The sequence below is a fragment of the Pocillopora verrucosa genome, chromosome 14 (genome assembly GCF_036669915.1).
Source record: "Pocillopora verrucosa isolate sample1 chromosome 14, ASM3666991v2, whole genome shotgun sequence".
NCBI classification, from domain to species: Eukaryota; Metazoa; Cnidaria; class Anthozoa; order Scleractinia; family Pocilloporidae; genus Pocillopora; species Pocillopora verrucosa.
Window position 1 is genome coordinate 8,668,389 of NC_089325.1, and position 22,917 is coordinate 8,691,305.

General features: G+C 38.5%; 2 protein-coding genes across 2 annotated transcripts; both read right to left on the minus strand.

The window, feature by feature from the left end:
• Positions 1–3,094: 3,094 nt before the first annotated feature.
• Positions 3,095–13,129, minus strand: LOC131776482 (uncharacterized). The gene is made up of 13 exons (XM_059092666.2): positions 12,545–13,129; positions 11,267–11,537; positions 10,772–10,912; positions 10,015–10,182; positions 9,613–9,753; positions 9,248–9,399; positions 8,734–8,927; positions 7,926–8,626; positions 7,324–7,464; positions 6,281–6,448; positions 5,322–5,462; positions 4,805–4,956; positions 3,095–4,060 (listed from the first exon to the last, which is right to left on the minus strand). The coding sequence occupies exons 1-13, from the start codon at positions 12,958–12,960 to the stop codon at positions 3,829–3,831; spliced, it is 3,018 nt and encodes a 1,005-aa protein (XP_058948649.1). The 5' UTR covers positions 12,961–13,129; the 3' UTR covers positions 3,095–3,828.
• A 1,846-nt stretch (positions 13,130–14,975) lies between these two features.
• On the minus strand, positions 14,976–22,606 carry LOC131776534 (serine--tRNA ligase, cytoplasmic-like). Its single transcript, XM_059092728.2, has 10 exons — positions 22,369–22,606; positions 22,211–22,281; positions 21,116–21,199; positions 20,108–20,266; positions 19,237–19,377; positions 18,576–18,731; positions 17,691–17,903; positions 17,260–17,389; positions 17,029–17,186; positions 14,976–15,800 (listed from the first exon to the last, which is right to left on the minus strand). The coding sequence occupies exons 1-10, from the start codon at positions 22,595–22,597 to the stop codon at positions 15,519–15,521; spliced, it is 1,623 nt and encodes a 540-aa protein (XP_058948711.2). The 5' UTR covers positions 22,598–22,606; the 3' UTR covers positions 14,976–15,518.
• Between the last annotated feature and the right edge of the window lie 311 nt (positions 22,607–22,917).

The window sequence follows — 22,917 nt, forward strand, 5'->3', positions numbered from 1 at the left end:
AACTTTGGATTCCTGATGTTCCCCTGCACGTGACGGTTCTTTGGTTGGACACATAGCGCAACTTGCGCACTCAAGAAAACTGATGGCAGCATGCATATTACCCTGCTTTCTTGCACATTAACAATGAAGTCATAAAAACGGTCGTAAATAGCGTTATCTTCAATAAATCACTATAGCGGGTAACTTTAAATAAGACGCTACTGCATTGTTTCCTTGGTCTTTCTTCCTTCTTCATATGTACTTACAGCGCATTTGGTTTCAAAACAAAGGACGAGCGGTGTTACATAACTAGAGGTCAACCTTACCATCACTCCCCAGCAAAAACTTTAAGGCACCACAAGACGGACTCGGTATGCGTTGTTTTAAGTAAGCTAGTAAGGGCCACGGGTTTGTCATTCTATGACCGTTGAGTTTTTACCCTCGTTAAAAAAAATTGTTTTATTTGTCAATTTATAAGTCACTTATAACTTGACCGATGAGTAATTTCGGAAAGGGCTGACTTGCAAGATTCAGAAGCTTTGTATGAAGAGCACGCGAAGGATAAACATGTCTCCAGAAATTCACTTGAGCAATGCTTTCTAGGGAAATAGATAAAGAATCCAGGTAGGATCAAAGAGAAAGAACCCCCCCCCCCCTCCCGCATTTTCCTTAACGCCACCTGCTACTAAAAAGTAGAATAAGTAAAATATGGATGCCTGATGTTTCTTTGCACGTGCTGGTTCTTAAGTACTACACAGACGCAAGTTACTCACGCACGGATTGACACGGAAACCGATGGCAGCATGCCCACTGCCTCCTTATTGTTTCATAACAAGTGACGATTGGCGTTACATAACTAAATTTGAGGTCTAATATACTGCCTTTCCCTCCCCCCCCCCCCTGCAAACACTTGAAAGTGCAACAAAGCGAAATTTGCTTTTTGTCTAAGTTGAAGTGAACATCAATCGGAGAGAATAGCAGTCTGTCTTTCAATGAACCGTCTTGCCCTGTCTTATGACCATTAGCAGACGAGCCAGTGGGAAGAAAAGGGTGAAAATAGCGTATTCAACAAGTTAAATAGAGACACTGATGATACTTACCTCTAAGTTGAAGTTTGATCAGTTATAATTCTATCAAGTAACAGGATGCCACGGGGTTCACATGAGGTAGCTTGTGCATGCGCTGATCAGCAATCGAAAACTCTAGGCACGTGGCGTAGTCAGACAACAGACACGCGATCAAGTAGACAAAATTTTGACATGTGATGCTTAAAAATGATAGGGAGCAGTTTGCAAGGGGAGTGCTACCCAAGGCCTGTGAACCACTGAAGAAGGATTGCAGTGAAATTTGCATTCGAATGTTCTTTTGGATAATGTAAGGGATGTGTGTATTATTTTTACTCAAAGGGTACACAAATTCACCTGCCTGAAACGATGTTGTTTGTGCAATTTGGAATACTATGACATTGTCCGGCTTACTGCCTCCCTCATACACTGTACCTGGTCTACTCAATAGGGATGCGGAAAGGAAAGGTTGTCAACAAAATACCGCTCAGAATGGCGACTGAAGCCAACAATTAAATTAAGGAGTACTCCAGAAATTGATTAGTTTGCAACTGCAGTATGCCAGCAACTTATTACCAGCCTTTGCCGAGGAAGCCTGATTCAGAGGCTATTTGTATCGACGCATTCTTTGACCCCCTTACTTGTTCAATAAGTAGAATAAGGATATTAACCGAGACTTACTTCTCAGTTAAAATGTAATTGGAATTCTAACAAGATACGAGATAAAGATTACTGGGGGTTACATGACCAGCCTAAGTGAGAAATGGAGTTTGAGGCATGTAGTAAGTCTTCTGTGTCACTGACATTTTGTTTGCAATGATTTTTGTCATCTCCTTGGAGTTCAGAATCATCACCATAGCTTACATATAAGTGACCGCGGCTGTGTTGTCACTGGTTTCTAAATATTGTTTGAAACTGTGCGAGACATCTTGGAATTCATTTAGCAAATTAGTGTACTGGTTTAACTGCCTCTTCCTCTGAAATCCCAAGAAGTTCCTTGAAATTTTACTTAAAGATTAAGATAAAGATTACTGGGGGTTACATGACCAGCCTAGGTGAGAAATGGAGTTTGAGGCATGTAGTAAGTCTTCTGTGTCACTGACATTTTGTTTGCAATGATTTTTGTCATCTCCTTGGAGTTCAGAATCATCACCATAACTTACATATAAGTGACCGCGGTTGTGTTGTCACTGGTTTCTAAATATTGTTTGAAACTGCGCGAGACATCTTGGAATTCATTTAGCAAATTAGTGTACTGGTTTAACTGCCTCTTCCTCTGAAATCCCACGAAGTTCCTTGAAATTTTACTTAAAGGAATTGACTAGTATACATTACGCCAATCGACAGAAGTCATGTTACAATTGGGGTTCACCATATTGACTACAGACGGTGTTCATTTCGAAATGTCTCTCCCAACGCCATTATTGGGGACTTTTAAGGTTATCATCAAGCGACAAGTCCCATCTTTCTTCTCCTTTACCAATATACCAGAAGTAGATTCACCCTCTCGATGGGTGGCCTTGTCCGTCTCTTTGTCGATTATGACTTTAATGTGCCAAGTTTCTTGGCGTTGAACCGGGAAAAATTGCATCAGCAGTTGTTTTAAATAGAGGGAAAGCCCTGCAATATCTCAAGTTAATCAGTTCTCAGTTCAATGACTGAGAGCAGATCCTCCGAGGTTGTTCCAGACATTTTGGGTTTCCACTAGTTTACATCGAAGCCTCGCCACATGTGGGGGTAGAGATATCTCGCTTGGACTTGTTTAGTTCAATTCCGTTTGGTTTTGCCTAGCGTAGAAGCTACTCTAATTCACCGGCCCTGCGAGTTGGACGTCTGAGACCGGCCACCTCTCTATCCATCAAAAGCTAGATGTCAGGTAAGCATCTCGAAGATGGCTAGATCACTGTCAGTCAGTTTCCGCCGTTTTTCCGGAGGCTCTTATGTCTCCGCTTCGTCGTCGCAGCCCCTCACCTTGTTTTCAACGGGGTTTATAACAGGGACATGGGCGTCTTGAATCAATTTTCCCATTTTAACGAACACCACACACAACACTGGGTGACAATAACCACTTTATATACAAGTATTCAGGCTACATGTTTAAACTGTATAAGTCGTAGTATTTGACAGCCTGATAAAATTAAAACTGGATAATGAACCGGCACCGGCAACCAAAGCGCTCAAGTTAAAATTGCATCAGTTATCGTTAAAAAGCTTCCATCGAAGTGAAATACGATGAAACAAAACTAGTACGTTTGGAGCACGAAGCAGTCACTTTTCATACGAGTCGCTCATCTTAAATTTTAACAATTGAGCCGTGCTTAAGTCGACTCTAACTGCTAGGTTGGTTAGTAACCTATAAAAGAGTGTTGAGGTCCATGAACAATATTAACTTTCCTTTGCACCAATTAAATATTTACAAGTCAACGTGAAACACCTCTTCATATGGATGGGGTCGGTCAACGTAACATGCTTTGATGCTGTACATATCAGATGTGGTCATTGAATATTATATTTTCACAAATGTTTCACAGTTTGGAAAACCTTTGACTGCGAGAGTTTTGACTAATTTTACATTTGAATGCAGATCAAGTACTCGATACTTGGTCCCATAAGAAAGAACTACCCCTTTTGCATCTAGAGTATCGGAGATTTTTTTTTCTTTAAAGCCGAGTAGTGCCACTATTTCTTCGTACCGAATAAATAAACCAAACAAAACAAAACAAAAACAGAAAACAACACTAATAATCAGGAAAATCTATTCTGTTGGGAATCAATAACTGAACATTTAATCAACGACATCGGCAATATCACGTGATGACGAGTTAGTGCCCTGAATCTGTTGGCACACGTCCTTCAGTCGTTCAAGACAAACTTTCCGTCTCTCGATGTGGTCACAGAGGCGGTCTGGGTAATCTTGGCCGATAATGCAGTTACTAGCTTTCTGCACGGCCAAGGGTGCCATCCAAGGCTCGTGAATGTACTTTGTCGGCATGGTCTTGAGTTCAGGGACGTATCGCCTGTCAAGATAGCAAATTCAAATTGATCAAATGTCAACTATTTTTGTCAGCTTGATACGGACATGTTCATCAGGCTAGCATGTTGAACAGAATTGCACGGACTACAGACTTGTTACGCTCATATGTTATGACAAAATTGATAAGATGGAAGATTCAACCAATTTTTCCTGAACTACTTTAGTGGCAGAATATAAGGTGTTTTCTCTGGGGCCTCAAGCGAATTCTCTACCTAGAATTACCTCAGTCACCAGTTTTTTCGTTTTAAGTATTTGAATAAGCTTTCATAATGAAATGTTTTCTCCAGTGAATGTTTTGAAGTTCGCACGAGAAGTGGAGAGTACATGTTACTTATTCATCTGTAACAACATTGAAGAGCAAAAGAGTACAGATCAAGCAATCATCAGGCAAACTTTCCTTTACATACTCGATTGCAAAAACGTCGACACCTGAAAAGCATGATTCAAGAACGATGACACACAGTGGCTACATGGGAAATGTTTTCACAATAACACAGTCTGTGCTTTTCTTTTATCATTATTCGTGAAAATCTTTGTTTACGGTAATTCTTGTCTTGGAAAGTTTAGAAGGCTGGTATCCTTTATCACGTGCAACTTTGATGATCATGTTATTACGTACAAGTGTACCCATAAAGCCGTTAGGTCTCATCATATCTTGCCAACGCTTTTTAAGGTCAAAGATTTTGGCAATCGAATGAAATGCAAAATGAAGTACGAGTGAAGTTACCTTATAAAATTTCCTGAGGGATCAAGTTTCTTTCCAACATTGACAGGGCAATACCACGGAATTTGTCCATGAAAGAATGCACTACATGACACCCAAAGCCAGTTACCAGCATTCAAGCTCCATTCCGAATCCAACTGAAGCTGTTCAAACAACTTCAAAAGAAAACAAACATTTTGTATGGATGGCATGAAAATAGGAAAATATGAGCCATTCATGAGTGTATTATTGTAATAAGTTATCAAACAAGAGAACAACTTCAAAGAATAACAAATTAAGGCATTTACTAGCTGCCACTGGACAACAGAAGATATTGTACAAAATAAACACTTCTCAACATATATCTCAGTATCCTTATAAGTGTAAAAGCAATATCTACATGTATATCAATTCAGTGATAAAATAGTTTTAAGAAAGCCAAAATACTATTCAACATTAACATTCACTTTTAAACATACAACTTAACAACAATTTTGTTGAGGGCTACAAAAGATCAATAACATAAAGTTCACAGCTATACCTTAAATCCTTCTTCCCAACTAATCCAAAGACATCCTCTCGTCAGGAAACATCCAACAGCTTGTCGAGCTACATGGTGGATCCACCCTTCCGCATGTAATTGTCGCATGATAGCGTCAATCCATGGGAAACCTGTCTGGCCCTAGCATAAAGAAGTAAGCTTAATTTTTAGTCAAATAGTGCCAAGATCAAAAGCAAATATGCAATTATAGTTTTAATTCCATCAAAGACTAATGCATCTGATCAAATCAGCCAAACGAGCCACACTTTCTTTGACTGGAAATGTGGGGCATCACTGACCAACACACACATTTAAAGGTGATGAACTTTCAGCAAAATCTCTCATAAAAATCCTGCAACTAGAACAACTAAGTATCACCACTAAGTATCCTACCCTTTGATTTAACTTAACCCTTTTATGCCATGATCTTATTATCAGATCTCTGTACCATTCCCATATAGTGCTTGGGATTCTTGTTCTAAGGATTTGATGTTAAATCAATCAATATCTCCTTGTTGATATTTTTCTTACTTCTTGTTACCTTTCTACATATTGTATAGATATTGAAGGGAGAAATTTCCTTTCTTGTAATCAAAAGGTTAAGTTCCCTCAATAACCCTTTAACTCCTAGGAGTGACCAAGACATAATTTCTCTCAATATCAATACAACATCAAGCAGACAAGTGATGAGAATAAGGAAAAATATCAGTAGGGGGATTGTAAGTTGATCCAATACCAAGTTCTCTAAACTAACATCACAAGAACTGTATGGGAGACAGTAAGGAGAATCACCAATGAGATCTTGGGAGTTTAAGGGTTAACATTAATTCATCATCATTACTAAAAGAACAGTTGCTATATTAAACATTTCTAGAAAAGATGCAAGCAGTGTTTCAAAATAAAGAGCACCTAACCACAAGTAAAGTAAAAACAATACTCAGATTCTGGATCTATTGTACCTTTTTCCATGCATCGAATGCATCTTGGTTTTCCTCCCAAGGAATATTAAAAGAAAGTGGATTGTCCACTGCCCTGTCCATTTGAGGATTTCGACTGGCAAGTGTAAAGAAAAACTCCCTCCAAACTAACTGCCTGTAGAGTGACAATGGTGGTGGCTGGCATTTCACCTAAGACATACACGATGTTTTCAGCCTTAAAAGAGCTACCAACAACAAATACTATTGACCCGACTGCTTTAATCTCATGCATTACAATGGCAAAAAAACAAAAATAGAGTCAGTTTGTTCATTAGGAAAGAAACTGAGAGCATCAGCATAGTATCACAAATGTACATTTTAGCAATTTAAGTTTCTCAATAGCATGAACACATTAAGGTATTACCAGTGGCTAGTGTGCTGAATTTTCAATAATTTAGTGAATAAAATATTTCAAGACAGATTTGTTGCAATGACTTGAAATTTTCACATGTGATATGATTCCAAAAATAATCTGTGTGAAATGATACTTTCACTAGGGGACATGAATTGAAGGGGTTTCTCCGAAAAGCCATTTTGAAGAGATACTTCTCTAAATCTAAGCCAATTCAACATCACTCAAAATGGTTTACGATATACACAAAGATTGTTGTAAAAAAGATTTTCAGCCAGGTCCACCAAAAAATACTTTATTCTGACAATAGACATGCAAGAAGTGTCATCTAAAGGAAAAACCGTGTGAGCTGCAAACACCATTAAACCAGGATATTATCTTTACTTTGCCATGAAATTCAACCTTAGAAAAGAAAGTTCTATTGCAGGTATTTCCAAAAAGGCACATTCTCTAGTATTCAAATTTTGCAGATAGGCAACTTGAACAACAATTTTTTGATATGTGCTAAAACAAAAGCATTCCTAAGAGATTGAGTTAGCCTACAGTCCCACTTTAAAAAGTACCCTATCCTAAAAAATTTGGACACCTCCATAACTCAAAAACTTAAAATTGTCCATCCCAGTGGCAATGAGATAAACATGCAACAGGTTGACCTTTGGCAATTTCACCTTACCTTCATGTAGGCTTTGGTAAGCCTCAAATGAAAGAGCCGTGGAGAAAGACAACCAAAGCGTAGGTAAGGACTCAGCTGTGTCCTGGATGGCCTTAGTGCATCTAGCCCTTCCACAGATTTCTTTAAATTGCCCTCCAGAACCTGACACAAACATGTTCAGTGAAGTTAAGATGACTAATCAACATACTTGTTCTACTGTTTAAGCAGATGAAGCAAGATAATTATATGTGTTCCAAGAGTCTTCAACAATGACCTCTAGTGTCAATGACGCTAAGATATGAGCATGTTCCATGAGTCTGCTTGCACATGCTTCAGGCTCTACAAGTGCCTGATTAGGCTACATGTGACTGTGTTGTAGCACTTACAGTTTGGTGATGACTACAAAAGGAAGAAGAACACTTTCATTTCAAAAAGTAGAAACTACAAGGATCACTTCAAATGTAGTACTTCTATTTCATACACATCTGGAATACCCCAAATAAGACTCATGCAACAGATTGGTTGTTATAAATTCCTACAGAAATGCTGCAATACTAAGAAGGGACAAACACAAATCATATTAGAGTAAACACTATGAAAATAATAGGTAATTCACTATTTACCTTCTCTTCAAGTTCAGTTAACCTTTTCATGGCCTCCTGTTCTCCTCCAACCCACAAATCCCCTGTGGTGACTTCGCACCCACTGTAGCCAAGTTCGTCTAAGCTTGGGATACCAAATTTTGTGCTGTGATCATTTGAGACTGGGCAAACGCAACCTTTGAACATTTCCTTGTTCACTGCATCGACAGGTTTCTCCGGAGGGCCCATTTGCCGGATAACATTTTCAAATGTTTTTATTAACATGGGTGCCTCACCCTCATTACTTTTAATTATTCTTTCAGGATCATACAGGGTATGTGAAGGCTTAGAAATAACTTCCACTCCATGTTCTTCACCAAGGACAGCCACAGCCACATCTCGCCGTTGTCCAAATGGCTCAATTTCACACTCAAATGTCAGTTTTGAAATATTCCAGTCTTGGAAAAGTTTAGGTAACACATATGTTGGCTGCCCACGAATGACATGAAGTCTTGATCCACACTCTCGCAAACTCTTGTCCAGATCACGTAGACAGTCCACGAGAAATTTCCAACGGTTGGCAGAAACTTTTGCAGCTCTCGCACTCACAGGATCCAGAATATACACAGCATGAAATGTTCTACAATTTGTTAGAGCTTCACATAGTGAGGGGTTGTCGTGGAGCCTCAAATCCTTTCTGAACCAGTGCATAGCATTATGGCCAAGTCCAACATTACATGAGACTACAAAAAAGAGAAGAAAAGTAAATCAGACATATCTGGATTGCTTCAGATTATTTCATGTGATATTGATTGATTTATTCTCCTCCACAGCTTCAAAGATAACTCACCCTTTGTCACAAGATTTTGATACACTCCTCTCAGCCTATCAACACAACTTTTCCTTGCCTGTTGATGGTTGACTATGGGTTGTGGATAATCAGTACCAATAACACAATTACACGCCACCTGCAATTCAAGTGGTGCATCCCACGGTTCATAGATATACTCTGCTGGGAAATCCTTTAACTCTGGGATGTATTTCCTTTAAAAACAATAACCTCAACATCAATTACTGGATTACATTTAAAAGAAGGGTATCAACCTTGTTCCCCTCAAATAACCCCCTATCTGCCTTACTGCATGACCTGCTGCTAATATGTCTTGCCCCCCCCCTGGATGAAAAAATTGGCATGCTTGGCATGCAAGATTGTTTTCAGGGGGGTGGGGGTGGAAAGGCAAAGAGAGGCTGAGACTTGTGTTCCAAGTAAGTTTTTGGCCCTTTCCTTTGGGTGTGGTTTTCAATTACCTACTAACTCACATTCATTTGTCAATCTTTTTTTCAAACTGTTCAGGAGTCAGTACCTCACATAGTTGCCCTGTGGATCCAAATGTTTTCCTAAACCAACTGGGCATGTCCACTGAGGATGTTTGGCAAAGAATGCACTGCATGACAACCACATCCAGCTACCAGCATTTATACTCCACTCAGCATCAAGCATATACTTCTCAAATATCTAGGGGGAAAAAGGGGAATTCAACATAATGAATGTGACATATGCCATGTTGTACATTGAATAGCTCCTAAGACAAAATATTCAGTTTGTGCCTCTTATATATGTTCAGTCTAGAGTTCAAACCCAAGAGTGGGAACCAACCAGGGGAAGGTCATTTGGTTCCTACAAAAGCTCATTGTTAGAGTCAACAGCGTAATTTTCATTAACACATACTTTAAATCCTTCTTCCCAGCATATCCAGAGCGCTCCTCTGGTTAAAAAACATCCCACAGCTTGACGGGCTAAGTGAGGAATCCATCCCTCCAATAGCATTTGACGCATCATTGCATCTATCCATGGAAATCCAGTCTTGCCCTGGAGAATAAAAAAGATTAAAGATCTTGTTATCAAATTATTGAATGAGATCTTTTGAGAGGTTATCAATAAAAAAAATAACCATCAATATAAAAACAACTTTTTCAAAAAAATTGTATCTCTGCACATTTTCACACCATCAATCTTTCACATAGTCCTGTTTTCCCCACATGAAAATGGAACGCAGAGAGTCCCACAACATCTGATTGATGACCCTTGTAAAACACATGCTTGCTAGTGATTTCTCATGATGTAATTCACCTGTTGGAACTTTTCCAGTTTGCAAGCTTGCTGCTCCCAAGGAAACTGTAAACAAAGAGAATTGTTCTTCATTTTGTCAAAATTGGGATGCTTACTGGCCACAACAAAATAAAACTCTCGCCACAATAATGGTAGATGAACTGACATTGGGGCTGGTTTTCCATTAGCCTGCAACGTAATTAAAGACCATTAGAAAAGAATCCTTCAAAACTTGCAAATACACAACACATCATCCTGATAATCATCTACCCCATTCACACCAAAGCTTAACCATGTTTTAAAACTGTTCTGTCAAATGCAATTGAGTTGTTTTCTTCATAGAAGCTGCACAAACCTATCTTTGTTGACTTCAAATGTAGCACATTGAAAATAATAGTTTGTGATTACTAACAACTAATGAAAAATTCACTTTTTCAGCTCTTTGGGTCTGATTTTTATTATACCTAGTTTCACTTAACATGTTTTGCTGGTGTGAATGGGGTATTATATAGACCTTCATAGGTCTCTACCAATGATAGAGTGACTCTCAAATTGCATCTGTTGATACATGTTCAGCATAAGAGAAAACTAAAATATGGCCACAATTCAAAAGCAACAACATGTCAAGAGCAAGTGATTTGTAGTTATAAGCACTAGATGGGTGTAATTGCTGCAGAGCTCACTGATTGTCTATAAACATCACAAAACATTTATCAATGATATTTGAAGATCACCACAACTTTTGCAAAACAATTTTACCAAAAAATCAATTACAAACCTCTCTGTAGACTTGGTTCATTCTGTGAAAAAGTTGTCTCACTGACAGACAACCAAATCTCAAGTATGGACTCAACTTTGAGGACTTGGGAAATGGAGAATTGGACTCTTGCTGTGGTTTGCCCAATTTTGGTTCTGCTACCTGTTCACAATGCAAACAAACAAAATTGTAGTAGTCACATGCACATGACAAAAAATGGATGTGAAAGTCATGACTGCTTCTTTGCAAGGGATTGAAAAGAGGAATGAAACTTGGTCACCCCACAGGTAAAAGAACAGGTTGCTAACCTTAGATTTAAATTGGCAGCATTTCTCCTAGAGTTTTAAATGGAATTTAAGGAAAATTTCCTAAGTAGAAGTTAATCTCTGGATTCCTAAAGCCTGCCAAGTGTCAGAATTTAGTATTAACTTTAAAGGCCAGTGAGAGGAAATGCACAGTTTCTACAACAAATATCTCCTTCAAGAAAACATTCAGCCAAAATAAATCTTTACCAACCTCTTTTTCAAGAACAGCAAGTCTTCTCAAAGCTTCTGTCTCTCCTCCTGCAAACTGTCCAGGTTCAGCTTCTTCCTCAACAAAATCAAGGGCATCATATTCTGGTACACCATAGTTGTTTTCGTCATTATCCTCCACTGGTGTCTTACAGTTTTTTAACAACTGCTCATCGACAACTGGTACACAGTTGCTTGGACTTTTCAACTTACTTACTAGGCATTCAAACTGCTTGAAAGTAACTGGAACATTCCCATGATTTGACTTGATGACTCTATAATGAAGAATAGAAATGTGATACATTTCATGCAGGGGAAAGCAGAAGTGGCTTACAATTAAGCTCTATAAAGACATGAACACTCATCAATCTTTCTGCCCTATAATGCAACCCTTCTCCTAACAACTGGTATTCAAATTTCACACAACTTAACACTAAGCACATTTCCTATTCATTGCACAAGAGTCACAGCCTGTCCCTGTTTTGTACAGGCCCATATGATGATGTTAAATTCTACCACATGCAAACATCCTGCTGATTGCTGCTCCTAGACATGCAAGACTTCATTTACACTTCAATTTGTGGCCTTCTAAACAATTTAGTATTCAACTATCATACATAATGTGAAATGTGAGAACCATTTCATACTAGCTAGTCTCTTACTTCTTAAGCAGGGAGGATGTATAGTGGGAGAAGCGGGGGCAGAAGGGGAGGGGGTCAATCCCATAGTTAATTTCTGTTGATATAACTTGAGCTCCCCTTGAGGACCAGAACAGGTTGTCATCAGCATCCTCCTGTGAAAGAGAACTGTTGCGCATACAAATACCATCCCACCTATGGGGCACTAACTCTCTCCCCTACCTGTACCTTTAATCAGCCCCTGACCCCACCACCTGTGCCTCTGATCAGCCCTTTACCCCACCAGAAGTACCTCTGATCAGCCCTTCGACTAGGTGCTTCTTTGCAAAAAGAAACTTGTTCAGTAGCATCCCAAGGATTAATAAACTACGTAATGTTCCTTGTAATTTCTAACTAACTATATATTTTGGCTTTGTGGCATTTCTCTTCGTCTTGAATGTTTGAGTAATAATTGCATAACTAAAGCTAAGGTCCACAAACCTTGACTCTTATGTAACAAGGTTCAAACGACTCAAGCGCGTGTGACACATGACTGGTCATAGTACCTTGTCTTCCACCCAGAAGAAAAGAAATATAACGCTACCGAAGAGCCTCAAGGTTAAGATCGCATTAAAATGAAATAAACAAATTAAATGAACACTTACTCGTCAATGTCGTACAGCGTATGAGAGACTGACGTCAACACTTCAACTCCTTCTGATTCCAATAAGCGCTTTATCGAATCGTCCCTTCTCCGTGGGAATGGTTCACTGTCATATTCATACGTTACTCTAGTAATATTCCACTGTCTAATTAGCTTCGGAAAGACATCGATCGGCTGACCTCGAACGATAAAGAGACGCGAGTTCAGTCTTCTCAGACTTTTATCGAGGTCGTGTAAGCATTCTAAAAGGAATCGCCACTTGTTTTTCGATAGGTTGATCTCATCCAAGGAGTCCACATCGAGGAAAAATACTGCTCTGAAAGTGGAACTACCCTCTATTGCCTGACGCAGGGACGGATTATCGTGCAACCTGAGTCCCTTTCTAAACCAATGAAGAGAGTTTATATTCGAAGTCATTGCTTACGATTTTCGACGAGCAATGAAGATGAAACTGCGATGCTTTCGTTTTGGAAATACTTCTGTGACGACGGCACCTACATGACATCGACAGCTACCACACAAACTAGACAATGTAAGGAGAAAAACGGAAAATTCAGACCACCATCGAGACTATTACACCTCCCCTAAACAACGTGCAGACAAACGTGACACTATTGAATGTTGATCAAACGTCTGTTGTGATTGGCCTATGGCTATGTTCAATAGAATGCTGGCCACCATTGGCTAGCATCTTTCTTGCGTAATGAAGTCTAGTACTGCCGACACGAGTCATCACACGTGAAATTATGTCGGACATGGGTTCCGGAAAGTGGTGCGACCAAACAACGTGTAACGAACCCAAGAAATGGAAAAAATCGAGTTAAGATTAGAATTTTCTCCTTCATTTCATTAGAATTTTCTCTTTCATTTCAAACTAAAAGTAACGTGAAATTTTTAACTATTTCTGATTAGATTGGACCATATTAAGGATGCAATGAATGAATGCCCTGCGGTCGGGCTCCGTCACGAGTAAATGGCCTTAACGCCGGAAGTCAGAATTTTCAAAGAATATTACCAAAGGTTCTATGAAACTTCCTTAGACTACCACATGGTTCATTAAATGCCAAGTGATTCCAAAAATTTTTTTAGGTTTTCTAGTTAACTATATATCCGCACCTAGACATTCCGTAAGTCGACGTGCTTTCTCAACACCATTCGCTCTGATGAAGGGCTAACGCTCGAAACGTCAGCTATAAAACTCTTTACGGTGGACAATTTACGCTATTAACTCAGTTGATAATACTTAATTACCCTGTGATACTCTCCCACCGACGCAGCGCCACAGTTTCCTTAGAAATTTACCCCCTTTAATCGCTTGAGCATACCGTAGTAGCAAACAGCAAACTGAACCTAGAAGTATGAATAATGAAACAAAATAGGAGAGGTGAATGAAATAAATTAATAGTGGCGAATAACTGATGTTCGATCAACGAGGACCGATTGTGCCGTATGAACACAATTTCGTCAATAACTAAACAACTGAGAGAGTGTCTCCACGCGTACACCGAGACAAGTTGTGAAGTTCGCCTTCTGAGCGGCATGTGCATCAACTGATAGGAGCGCTTACCATTTAAAAAAGCACTTGGCAAGAAAAGGGGCACTCGACTTATAACGTGCAGTTTTAAGAATGATTCTGGGATCAGAAACGATCCTCAGAGTTACCTCAAATGATTTTTCCAATTAAATCTAGAATAGCATTTGTTAGGGAATTGACATTTATCATTCTTGGTCTTAATGCAACTGATAATCATTTCGCTATTTGCACTGCTCGCTCAGATTTGTCAGCACAGTGGTTGCAATGCAAAGTTCTCTTCGGTGACAATATATTTTATACTTTGACGCCAATAGATTTCAACTTTCAAAGTTACTGGGAGAAGGAACATTCGACCCGTTTCAAAACAGTGGCAGCCAAGCCTCCCAACAAGTATAACGTAATTGTTGTAGCCACCTTCGATTGGTGATCATTTTTGTGGTCAGTGGCTTTTAAAATGCCAATATTAATCACGTTATTAAGTTCGCAGGTACGTAAGTAAGCAATTATAAGTAAGTTAGTAAAAAAGAAGCAATCTAAGACCGAACACTCCTCAGACCTACACTCAAGTTCTCTCGATCGATTTTCAAGTTTAACGCGCAAATCGTAACATAAATGAAATCTTTTCACAAGTTATAATTGGCACCGTTGCTTTAAATACCATTTTTCGAGATGAAAGAAAAATAGACTTCAAACACAAATGTGACTTTACAAATCGCCACGATTGTCTGAGCTTAGCTGTCTTCGAGTTTAGCGAGGGCATACCTACTCGAAGTTTGGGCTTACATTGTTGTAAACCTTTGGAGGAATTTTTTGGTTGGGTTTCCTAATATCTGACTAATGGTCTCAGTTAGAAAAACAAACCTAACATCTTGCACGTATTAAACGGGTGAACACGATGTCCCGCTTTTCCACCGGATGTTTAATTAATTTAACTAAACACAAACAAAATACAGCTTACAATCAACTTTTTTTCTGCAGTCTAGTTAACCGTACCTTTCGCTTATAATGCCGTAATTTAAGTAACAATATTTTTACGTTTACTCATTCTATAGAGAGTGAGGATCTTACACTCAGCTGACGGAAGAAGACGCTTGATGTCAACTGTTAAAAAAGTTATCGCAACTATCACGGCTGTGATTGGTAAAGTGTCCACAGACTTACCTACTGGCTGTCGCTTGTTTGTTTTCTTGTGTGAATTTACTGGTGGAAAAAATTGTGATGACCGCAGAGAACCACTATCTCATGAAGTGAGTGTAACATCGTTACTCTTACATTGAAGTCAAGTTGAAAGGTTTGTTTAAAGAAGCAGAGTTAAGGGGGGAACATAAATTTTTGCTTGTGCCACCTACACAAACTACTTAGTTAGATATTAAGCCAATTGCCATCGTGCAACAAGGCCATTCACTAGGCAAAGCCAATTGATTTCTTGAGAATTCAGTGTTCACTCTTTGGCAACGCCCATGTTTTCCATTTTAGCCTCTAAACATCCCTCACTCTGGCTGCCGGCTTTATTTTTCGTCTTTTTCTTCTGTTTCTTCGCCTCTGGTTTCTCGTCAATTGGAGCTGGTTTGACGAATTTAATAAAATCCAAGCCTTCGGGAAGTAAAGGCTTCAGAACAGGGGGGAGGGCGATTCCTTCTTCTGTTTGATAATTCTCTAATAGCGCACAAATGGTTCTCGACACAGCGCACATCGTAGCGTTGAGCATATGAACGTATTCCGTCTAGAGAAAAAAAATAGTCTACATATAAGGCTTGTAAACCATTTTGTAATTGCTACAAAAGGATAACTCTGTAGCCCTAAAACCCTCCCGCCGAGTAGCTCCTATGGAGACTGGGTTTGACCCGTAAAACAGAGGGGAAAAAACAACCACAATTAACTTGTTCACTCTGGCCCCGTTCACACGCACATGTTCTTGTTTGAAAACGGAGAATTTTTCCTCCGGTTTGGCCTTTTGTTCACTCGTATCTAGGGAAAACGGTCACTGCAAAGGCATCTTTTTTCAAAAACGTTCTCAGGTGCGGAGATTTTTAAAAACACTATTTTACTGCACTAAGGTTTCTGAACAGGATTACGAGACAGTGTTAGATACAGTCTATGCCGCGCACTAGAAAAGTCCACCAGGCAGACAGAAGCATTGAGTTTGTTTCACTCCTAGTATAGCTTCTTACAAGCATTATGCATTGCATGTTTTAAGTTGCGTTTTGCTATGTTAAATGTGTAAGTCGATTATGCAAGAAGACGCAGTGACATAATCAGGTTTCGTCCATTTCCCGTCTTCATAACAGGAGGCACGAAACAATGAACTCGATTTCAACAAGCAAGGCTTCGACGATTTAGGGTTTGACCAGGAAGTACGAGTGCGCGGAGCGAGAACTTTGTCTACCAAATAGTCATCCAAGAAGAGTGAAGAGAGAATTCTAGTCACTGTTGCGTTTTCCTGTGGATTATTAAAAATCATTCAAAAACGCAACATATGAGCGAGGGTATTTTTTTTTTAACGGAGGAAAAAAACACTCTCAAACAAAATCGGATACACGTTGACGGAACCTTGAATGTTCATATTTGTAGAAAGGTCCACCCAGGTAAATCCCCAAACAAATAGTAAGGTGGTTCCAATTTGTCTGAAAATTACAGTGAGGTCAAGTCAAAGGGGTTTTGGGGGCAAAATTTGTTACTTTATTTTGATGTCAACTACCACCATAATAGTAACGCGTATCCTGTAATGGGTAAATACATCTCGGTTCAAATCCGCCAGCAAAACTAGACTCGCACGGATTCCTGTTTGCAAGCAGATTTCTTTCGTCTAATTGGATCTCTCAAAATAATTTAAGTATGAAAGTTATCTGGGGTCCATAACTGTTCCATCAACGGCGCATTTGAGCACTTGGAAGTGTTCAGGAATACTCAAAGTCACACACAACAATTCTGACCGTATGCTGATTGTTTACCTGCGCTCCCATTTTCTTGGTTTGTCCAAAACGAACTTGCAATCTTCTTGCTTGGTAATCCGTGCAGTTTGAGCAAGAAACTAATTCACGGAAAGCACCGCTACCTGGAAACCAAGCTTCCAGATCGTACTTCATGGCGGCTGCATTGTTGAGTTCACCTACAGTTGTGAAAATTAACCGATCAGATTGGGAACAACTTGATTAAACACAGAAACTACAAGTGTTACCTACCAGAAACAATATTTACAATTCTGTAAGGAATTCCTAAAGCTTGATTAAATTCCTCAGCACTTGCAATCATCTCATCAAAAAGTTGCCAAGAAATACCATCATGAGGAGAACAGATAACAAATTGCTCCACCTAACAAAAAAATACATTACATCAAAAAACAAACTGAAATAACTCATTGCTATGAGAGAGGAGGACCTGTTGCCTTGACAATGTTCTGTTCTTTGAAGTAAATATAGCGTTTAATTCAATCACAAAGTTTTTAGTAATACATATCCTCTTGCAAAAATTATTCTGCCTCACACTTTTACATTGTGGTTTTTAAAGGCCTAAAGCTGAAAGCCAAACTTGCGTTTCACAAGATTTTAAGTAAAAGAACACTCTTAATCCTCAATTGTAGATCATCATGATTTATTATCTGGATCAAATGTACCTTTTCAAACTGATGTACCCTAAAGATGCCACGAGTGTCCCTTCCATGAGCCCCTGCTTCTTGTCTGAAGCATGACGAGAATCCAGCATATTTCTTGGGAAGTTCATTTGCAGCCATCCATTCACCTCGATGAAATGCAGCAATTGGCTGTTCACTCGTAGCAATAAGGTATCTTTCTTCATAACCTGTTTCATCTGCACCCTTACCGATAACCTACAAACAAAATCTCAGTCCCTAAACTAGCCTTGTATTATTAGGGCAAAATAGCCTAGGCTAGCCCAGTTTAATTAGGGCAAGTTAATGCTAAAAAGTAATCAATCGTTTATTTAACCAGCCATGTTTTATTTGGAGAAAGAGGCAGCTGTCGGGGGAGAGGGCAGGAGCAGGGATAGGTGAAAAGATAATATTCACTTTCCCACCCCTACCCTGCTCCTTATTTTTACTTGTCACTCACCCCCTTGGTACAAATTTCTTTCTCTCCCTAGCATTCTGCTGCTGTTAAAATCAAGGATGGCTGCCATAATTGTTGCTAAGAAAATACTGAGCTCTAGCTGGCCAAAATTAAGTCTGCATTGCAGGCTATCCCTACACCTTTAAATAGATAAACTCACCATAATACTGTAGAAGTGCAACAGTACATTGTGTTATAAGGTTTGGTCCTAATACCCAGCAAATTAAATTACTATAAACTGGGACGTGTAAGTTTGTTTCTCTCCACATGATTAGTTAAGAAGTCATCTTAGATAAAGAGAGATCAAACAACAATCCTCCTTAGTCCTCTTGGGTGACAGGATGAATATTCATTTGAAGTATTCAAAGTTCATTCCAAACAACATTGTTTTTCTAGGAAAAATTGTACTTAAAAAAGTAAATTGCATTACAGACCTTATACAGCTCTTCATCAAACTGACTTAATTGTGCAACTTCTTGCATAGCTTCCTTCCTCATGAAAAAAGGTGTGTAGAGAGGAACAAAACCTTTCTTGTACAACATCCGCGTTGCCAACTGAATGAGAGCTTGCTCTAAGAATACAAGAGGCCCCTGAAAAACATTGAAAGATAGATTCAGTTTGGATGTTTAAAGGTAAGGATGAAAACACATTCTAAATGCTATTATACTTATTGGAAATAAAATACATTCTAAGCAGAGCTAAACATACAGACAAAACAACAATACACTGTTCATGCATTGTATATAATGAAGAAGGATAAGATTAATTCTTAATTTTAAAGGGAGAGAAAGGGAGATAAATTCAGTAGCACACTGCACAAGTTTACACTGGTAATCCTGTGGAATGTGAGTGCAGCTTAATGGATATACATTTACATCAAAAGAGGTATAAAAAATGACTTCCTTTAAAATTAATATCTGTGGTGAAAACCTGTTATTATCTCATACTTTCAGTACATTTCTATAACATGTCACAAAGTTAATGTTTTGCAGAATTCAATAAGAAAAATATTTGATAAAGTGATGTGCACTTATAACAATGTAAGGAATGTTTAACTTTAAAGGAAAATTTATCCTTATGGGGGATAATGTCAACCTTGAGAAAATAGCCTCTGCTGCCTGCCACAGATGCACCTCTCTCAGTGTCAACTCCATCTACCATATAAGCCAGATCCACATGAGAGTATTTCTTCCTGATAGAACTGTCACCCCAAGTTCTTTCAACCTTGTTGTCATCCTGAAACAAACAAAAAATAACTAAATATCAAAATAGAGTAAAACATTTTCAAGAAAAAGAAAGTTCTTAGTGAAGTTATTGACAGAGAAGTATTGCTGTCAAACAGCAAAACAAATAAAAACATACAGAATCCTTTCAGCCTTTTTTAAGTCAAAAAGCCAACATATCATAGCTAACTTATGCTCAATGATTTTCCCTGTGCTCTTTCAAGCTTCATTTACTTTAGCAACAATTGTTGAGTGTATGAACATTTTTCTGCCCTTTAATATCAAAATGTAATCAACCCAAGACAAAATACATGCATTAAATTTTGACTTTCAAAGTCAGGGAGGTAACAATCCTGCAATGTCGGGGGACTTTCAGAACCTAAGTCCTCTTTTTCTCTTTTCATTTATTCAGTTTAGTATCCACTGGAATCAAAAGAGTCAAACAAAAGGCAATGTAGCTTCTCCAAGGTACTGTCTTCTGTCAAGTCACTTGAAAGCAATGTTTTAACTATACAATAGAAGTATTGGAGATAAAGAAAATTCAACACCCTGTTCACTGCCTAATGTCTGTAGTCTCCCTGCTAAGAAAATGTTTGTCAACTTTGCTCTGTACATAGCCACCAAACTATCTGATGTCTACATTCTTGACAGACATTCTCACTAATACACTCTGGTTTCCAGCTCAGCACCAAAAATCCAAAGCAGATCAATGTCCAAACATTGAAAATATTAAATTTACATACCTCATCGTTACTAATAGGAACTGACTCATGCAAAAGATTGCCAACTTCGAATAACTTCTCATTCCTTAGTTGTTCCACCTTCCCAACTTCTTCATTGCATTTGGCCATATTTTCATCAATGAGTGTTCGTACACCCTTGATTTGGGTAACTGTTAAGTCCTGTTGAAGAAAACAAAATTGATGGTGAAATTTTCAATTATTAATGTTAAGCTTTCTCATGTGGCTTCCTAAGCAGACATAATAAAAATTAGTATGAATCTTACCAACTCGAAATCCTTCTAGAAATGAAAATTAGGTTGAGTAAGCAGAAGTTAGAGTTGCCAGAGTTGATTGGTATTGTATTTTAATTATCCTGTTAATCCTGGGATTAATCCAGGAATCATGTTTTTATCATTCTTGCACAATCAACAGTCATTTTCATGTATCTAGTTAGTTATATGAGAGCTTTTTTATATGAATGTTCAGTTTGGGAAGTTTACCTAAATGTATTAGGATTGAGATGTGTCAATCAACTATATTGTAACACATTGACATTTATCAACCAACCTTTTTGCTTAATATTTGAGTTATCAGGATAAATTTGGGCGAGCAGAAAGTAAAATTGGTTTGAGTTAACAGGGTGTTCGAGTTAACTGAGGTCAAGTCAGCTGATACAAATGACTGGAAAATCGGGTCAACTTGAAGGAAATTCAGATTTTGTTTAGGTCAGCAGGGGATTTGAATGAACTAGGAATTGTTGGCTTCTACTGTACGAAGCAAAAAAAATCCACCACACCTTCCATTCCATACTTGGGTAAAAATGAACCTTAGCCTATGATAGGCTGACTATTTACACCAGCATGTTTCCAAAGATCATGGAGAAAGTAAGACCCTTAGAGTTATCATTACCTTCAAAGATGATATGAATTTATTTCTCAGGAACCTTTCTGAACATTTTTAGTCAGGGATCACACCAAGACTTAGGAAATTATCTTTACCTAAAGTGAAGACCTAAAAATGAAAGTTTACCTCTAACATGTCTGGAGTAATTACTTCCAATGCATCCACTATACTTTGAGGTAGTGCATCACAGTCACCAACAGGTTCTTTTCGCTGAAAACAATCATCATTATCATCATTTTCATCATCACATATCAGAAACATTAATTTAGCTTAAGGTGGAGAAATTATTTTTAATAACTTTTTACAAAATTAAAAACTTTAAGATCCCTATCCAAAAAAAGTGAATGAATATACAAATGAATAAAGGGGTAAATTTCTAAAGAAACTGTGGTGCTGCGTCGGTGGGAGAGTATAGCAGGTAATTTAATGTTAACAACTGGGTTGAAAATGTAAATTAGCCACCGTAAAGAGTAAAAAAGCTGACGTTTTGAGCGTTAGCCCTTCGTCAGAGCGATTGACAAAGGGCTAACGCTCGAAATGTCAGCTTTTTTACTCTTTACGGTGGCTAATTTACGTTTTCAACCCAGTTGTTAACACTAAATTACCTGATTGAATATACACTCTAGGAAAAGTGCAAAACAGGGACATTGGAGTATTGCTCTCTCTCTATTTCGTTAATAAGCATTAAAAATGGTATGCAAGACAATATCATGGAAGTGAAAACATTATTTTCTCTTGATCACATAAAATTGTTCTGTTTTGCAACTCCCTCTCCTTTGTTCAAGGTTGTACTCAAGAAAAGAAAGTCTACTGTAACAAATACGATGTTGCTTAAGGGAGGTAAATTGGTAACAAAAGGGTGAATGGTGTAATCATCCCAACAACGATATCAACAGGAAGTGTCTTAGTCTCTTTGGTGTTGTTTGTTATTTGCTGCAGAGAAGAACATATTTAGATGTTAGTTTATGGTCAGAAAATTGTTTTGCATCCGCCTGAAAAAGTATGGCTAGGATCCTCAAGCTCGAGGTTCTGTATTTATAAGCAACCACAATTTTACAAAGAAGAAGTGCATTGAGTTAAGTAGGTGAGGTATTAAAGTGGTTAGAGAACAAAACTGTCACGTAGACAAACAAAATACGGACCTTACACGTGTACATAGATACTGATAAAAAAAGCTGAATTTGTATTGCAGAGGGGGATGTTGCTTCAAGTTTAATTTACCTTCATCTTTTCGCCGATCTGCTTACTGCATACATTCTTGAGTTTATTCCAGTTATCAGCAGAGAATCGTACTATTTAAAAATAAAATTATAATTTAAAGTTTCTGTTCGTAAATTGCAGTCTGACATGAATAATGAATACACGGTGTCATAACATACATTTCCTCCATTTTGCATCCGCTTCAACTACTTGATCTACCAAGGTGGTGTCCTTATATCGCTTGCTCTGATTTTCACGAATTTTTTCCGGGTTACCTCCTTTGTCAGCCCTGTAAAGATCTAGATCCAGAACCATTTTGGGAAAGGAATCAGAAGAAGAATACCTTGGATACGTTGATATTATCAAGAAACACCTAAGCTGATGCAATTCTCGCAAAGCGATCCTCATGCTCGAGAATCATTGGCAGCGTAAAGCCTGGGTCCAATGGCTCAATCGATACTTCATGTTAAGTCATGATGTGTTCCCATTAGCAGGTCATGATCACGACATGTTAATTTGCCGTTTGCGTTTTGCCACACCAAAATGTGCCTCTAATGAAAAGTGCTAATTAGAAAAATCGTGCGCGCTAAAAACCCGTGTAGTTAGACGAGCCATTCAGGGAAGAGCTCAATAACCCACGACGAACGACTACGACAAAAATTGATATTTTGTTACATCCCTATCAGTTTCTTTTTGTACTCATCGCGAGGCCCTTCTGTATTTTATCG

Bases quoted from the DNA above. Each gene is read 5' to 3' on its own strand.
- LOC131776482 (XM_059092666.2), bottom strand. From the start codon at position 12,960: ATGACTTCGAATATAAACTCTCTTCATTGGTTTAGAAAGGGACTCAGG. The intron at 9,754-10,014 runs GTGAATTACATC...TTTATTCTCCAG, and splicing joins AACTGGAAAAGTTCCAACAG to GGCAAGACTGGATTTCCATG. The intron at 4,061-4,804 runs GTAACTTCACTC...CTATCTTGACAG, and splicing joins CCCTCAGGAAATTTTATAAG to GCGATACGTCCCTGAACTCA.
- LOC131776534 (XM_059092728.2), bottom strand. From the start codon at position 22,597: ATGAGGATCGCTTTGCGAGAATTGCATCAGCTTAGGTGTTTCTTGATA. The intron at 19,378-20,107 runs GTATGTAAATTT...TGTTTGTTTCAG, and splicing joins TTCCTATTAGTAACGATGAG to GATGACAACAAGGTTGAAAG. The intron at 17,187-17,259 runs GTAGGTAACACT...TCACAACTGTAG, and splicing joins AATTGTAAATATTGTTTCTG to GTGAACTCAACAATGCAGCC.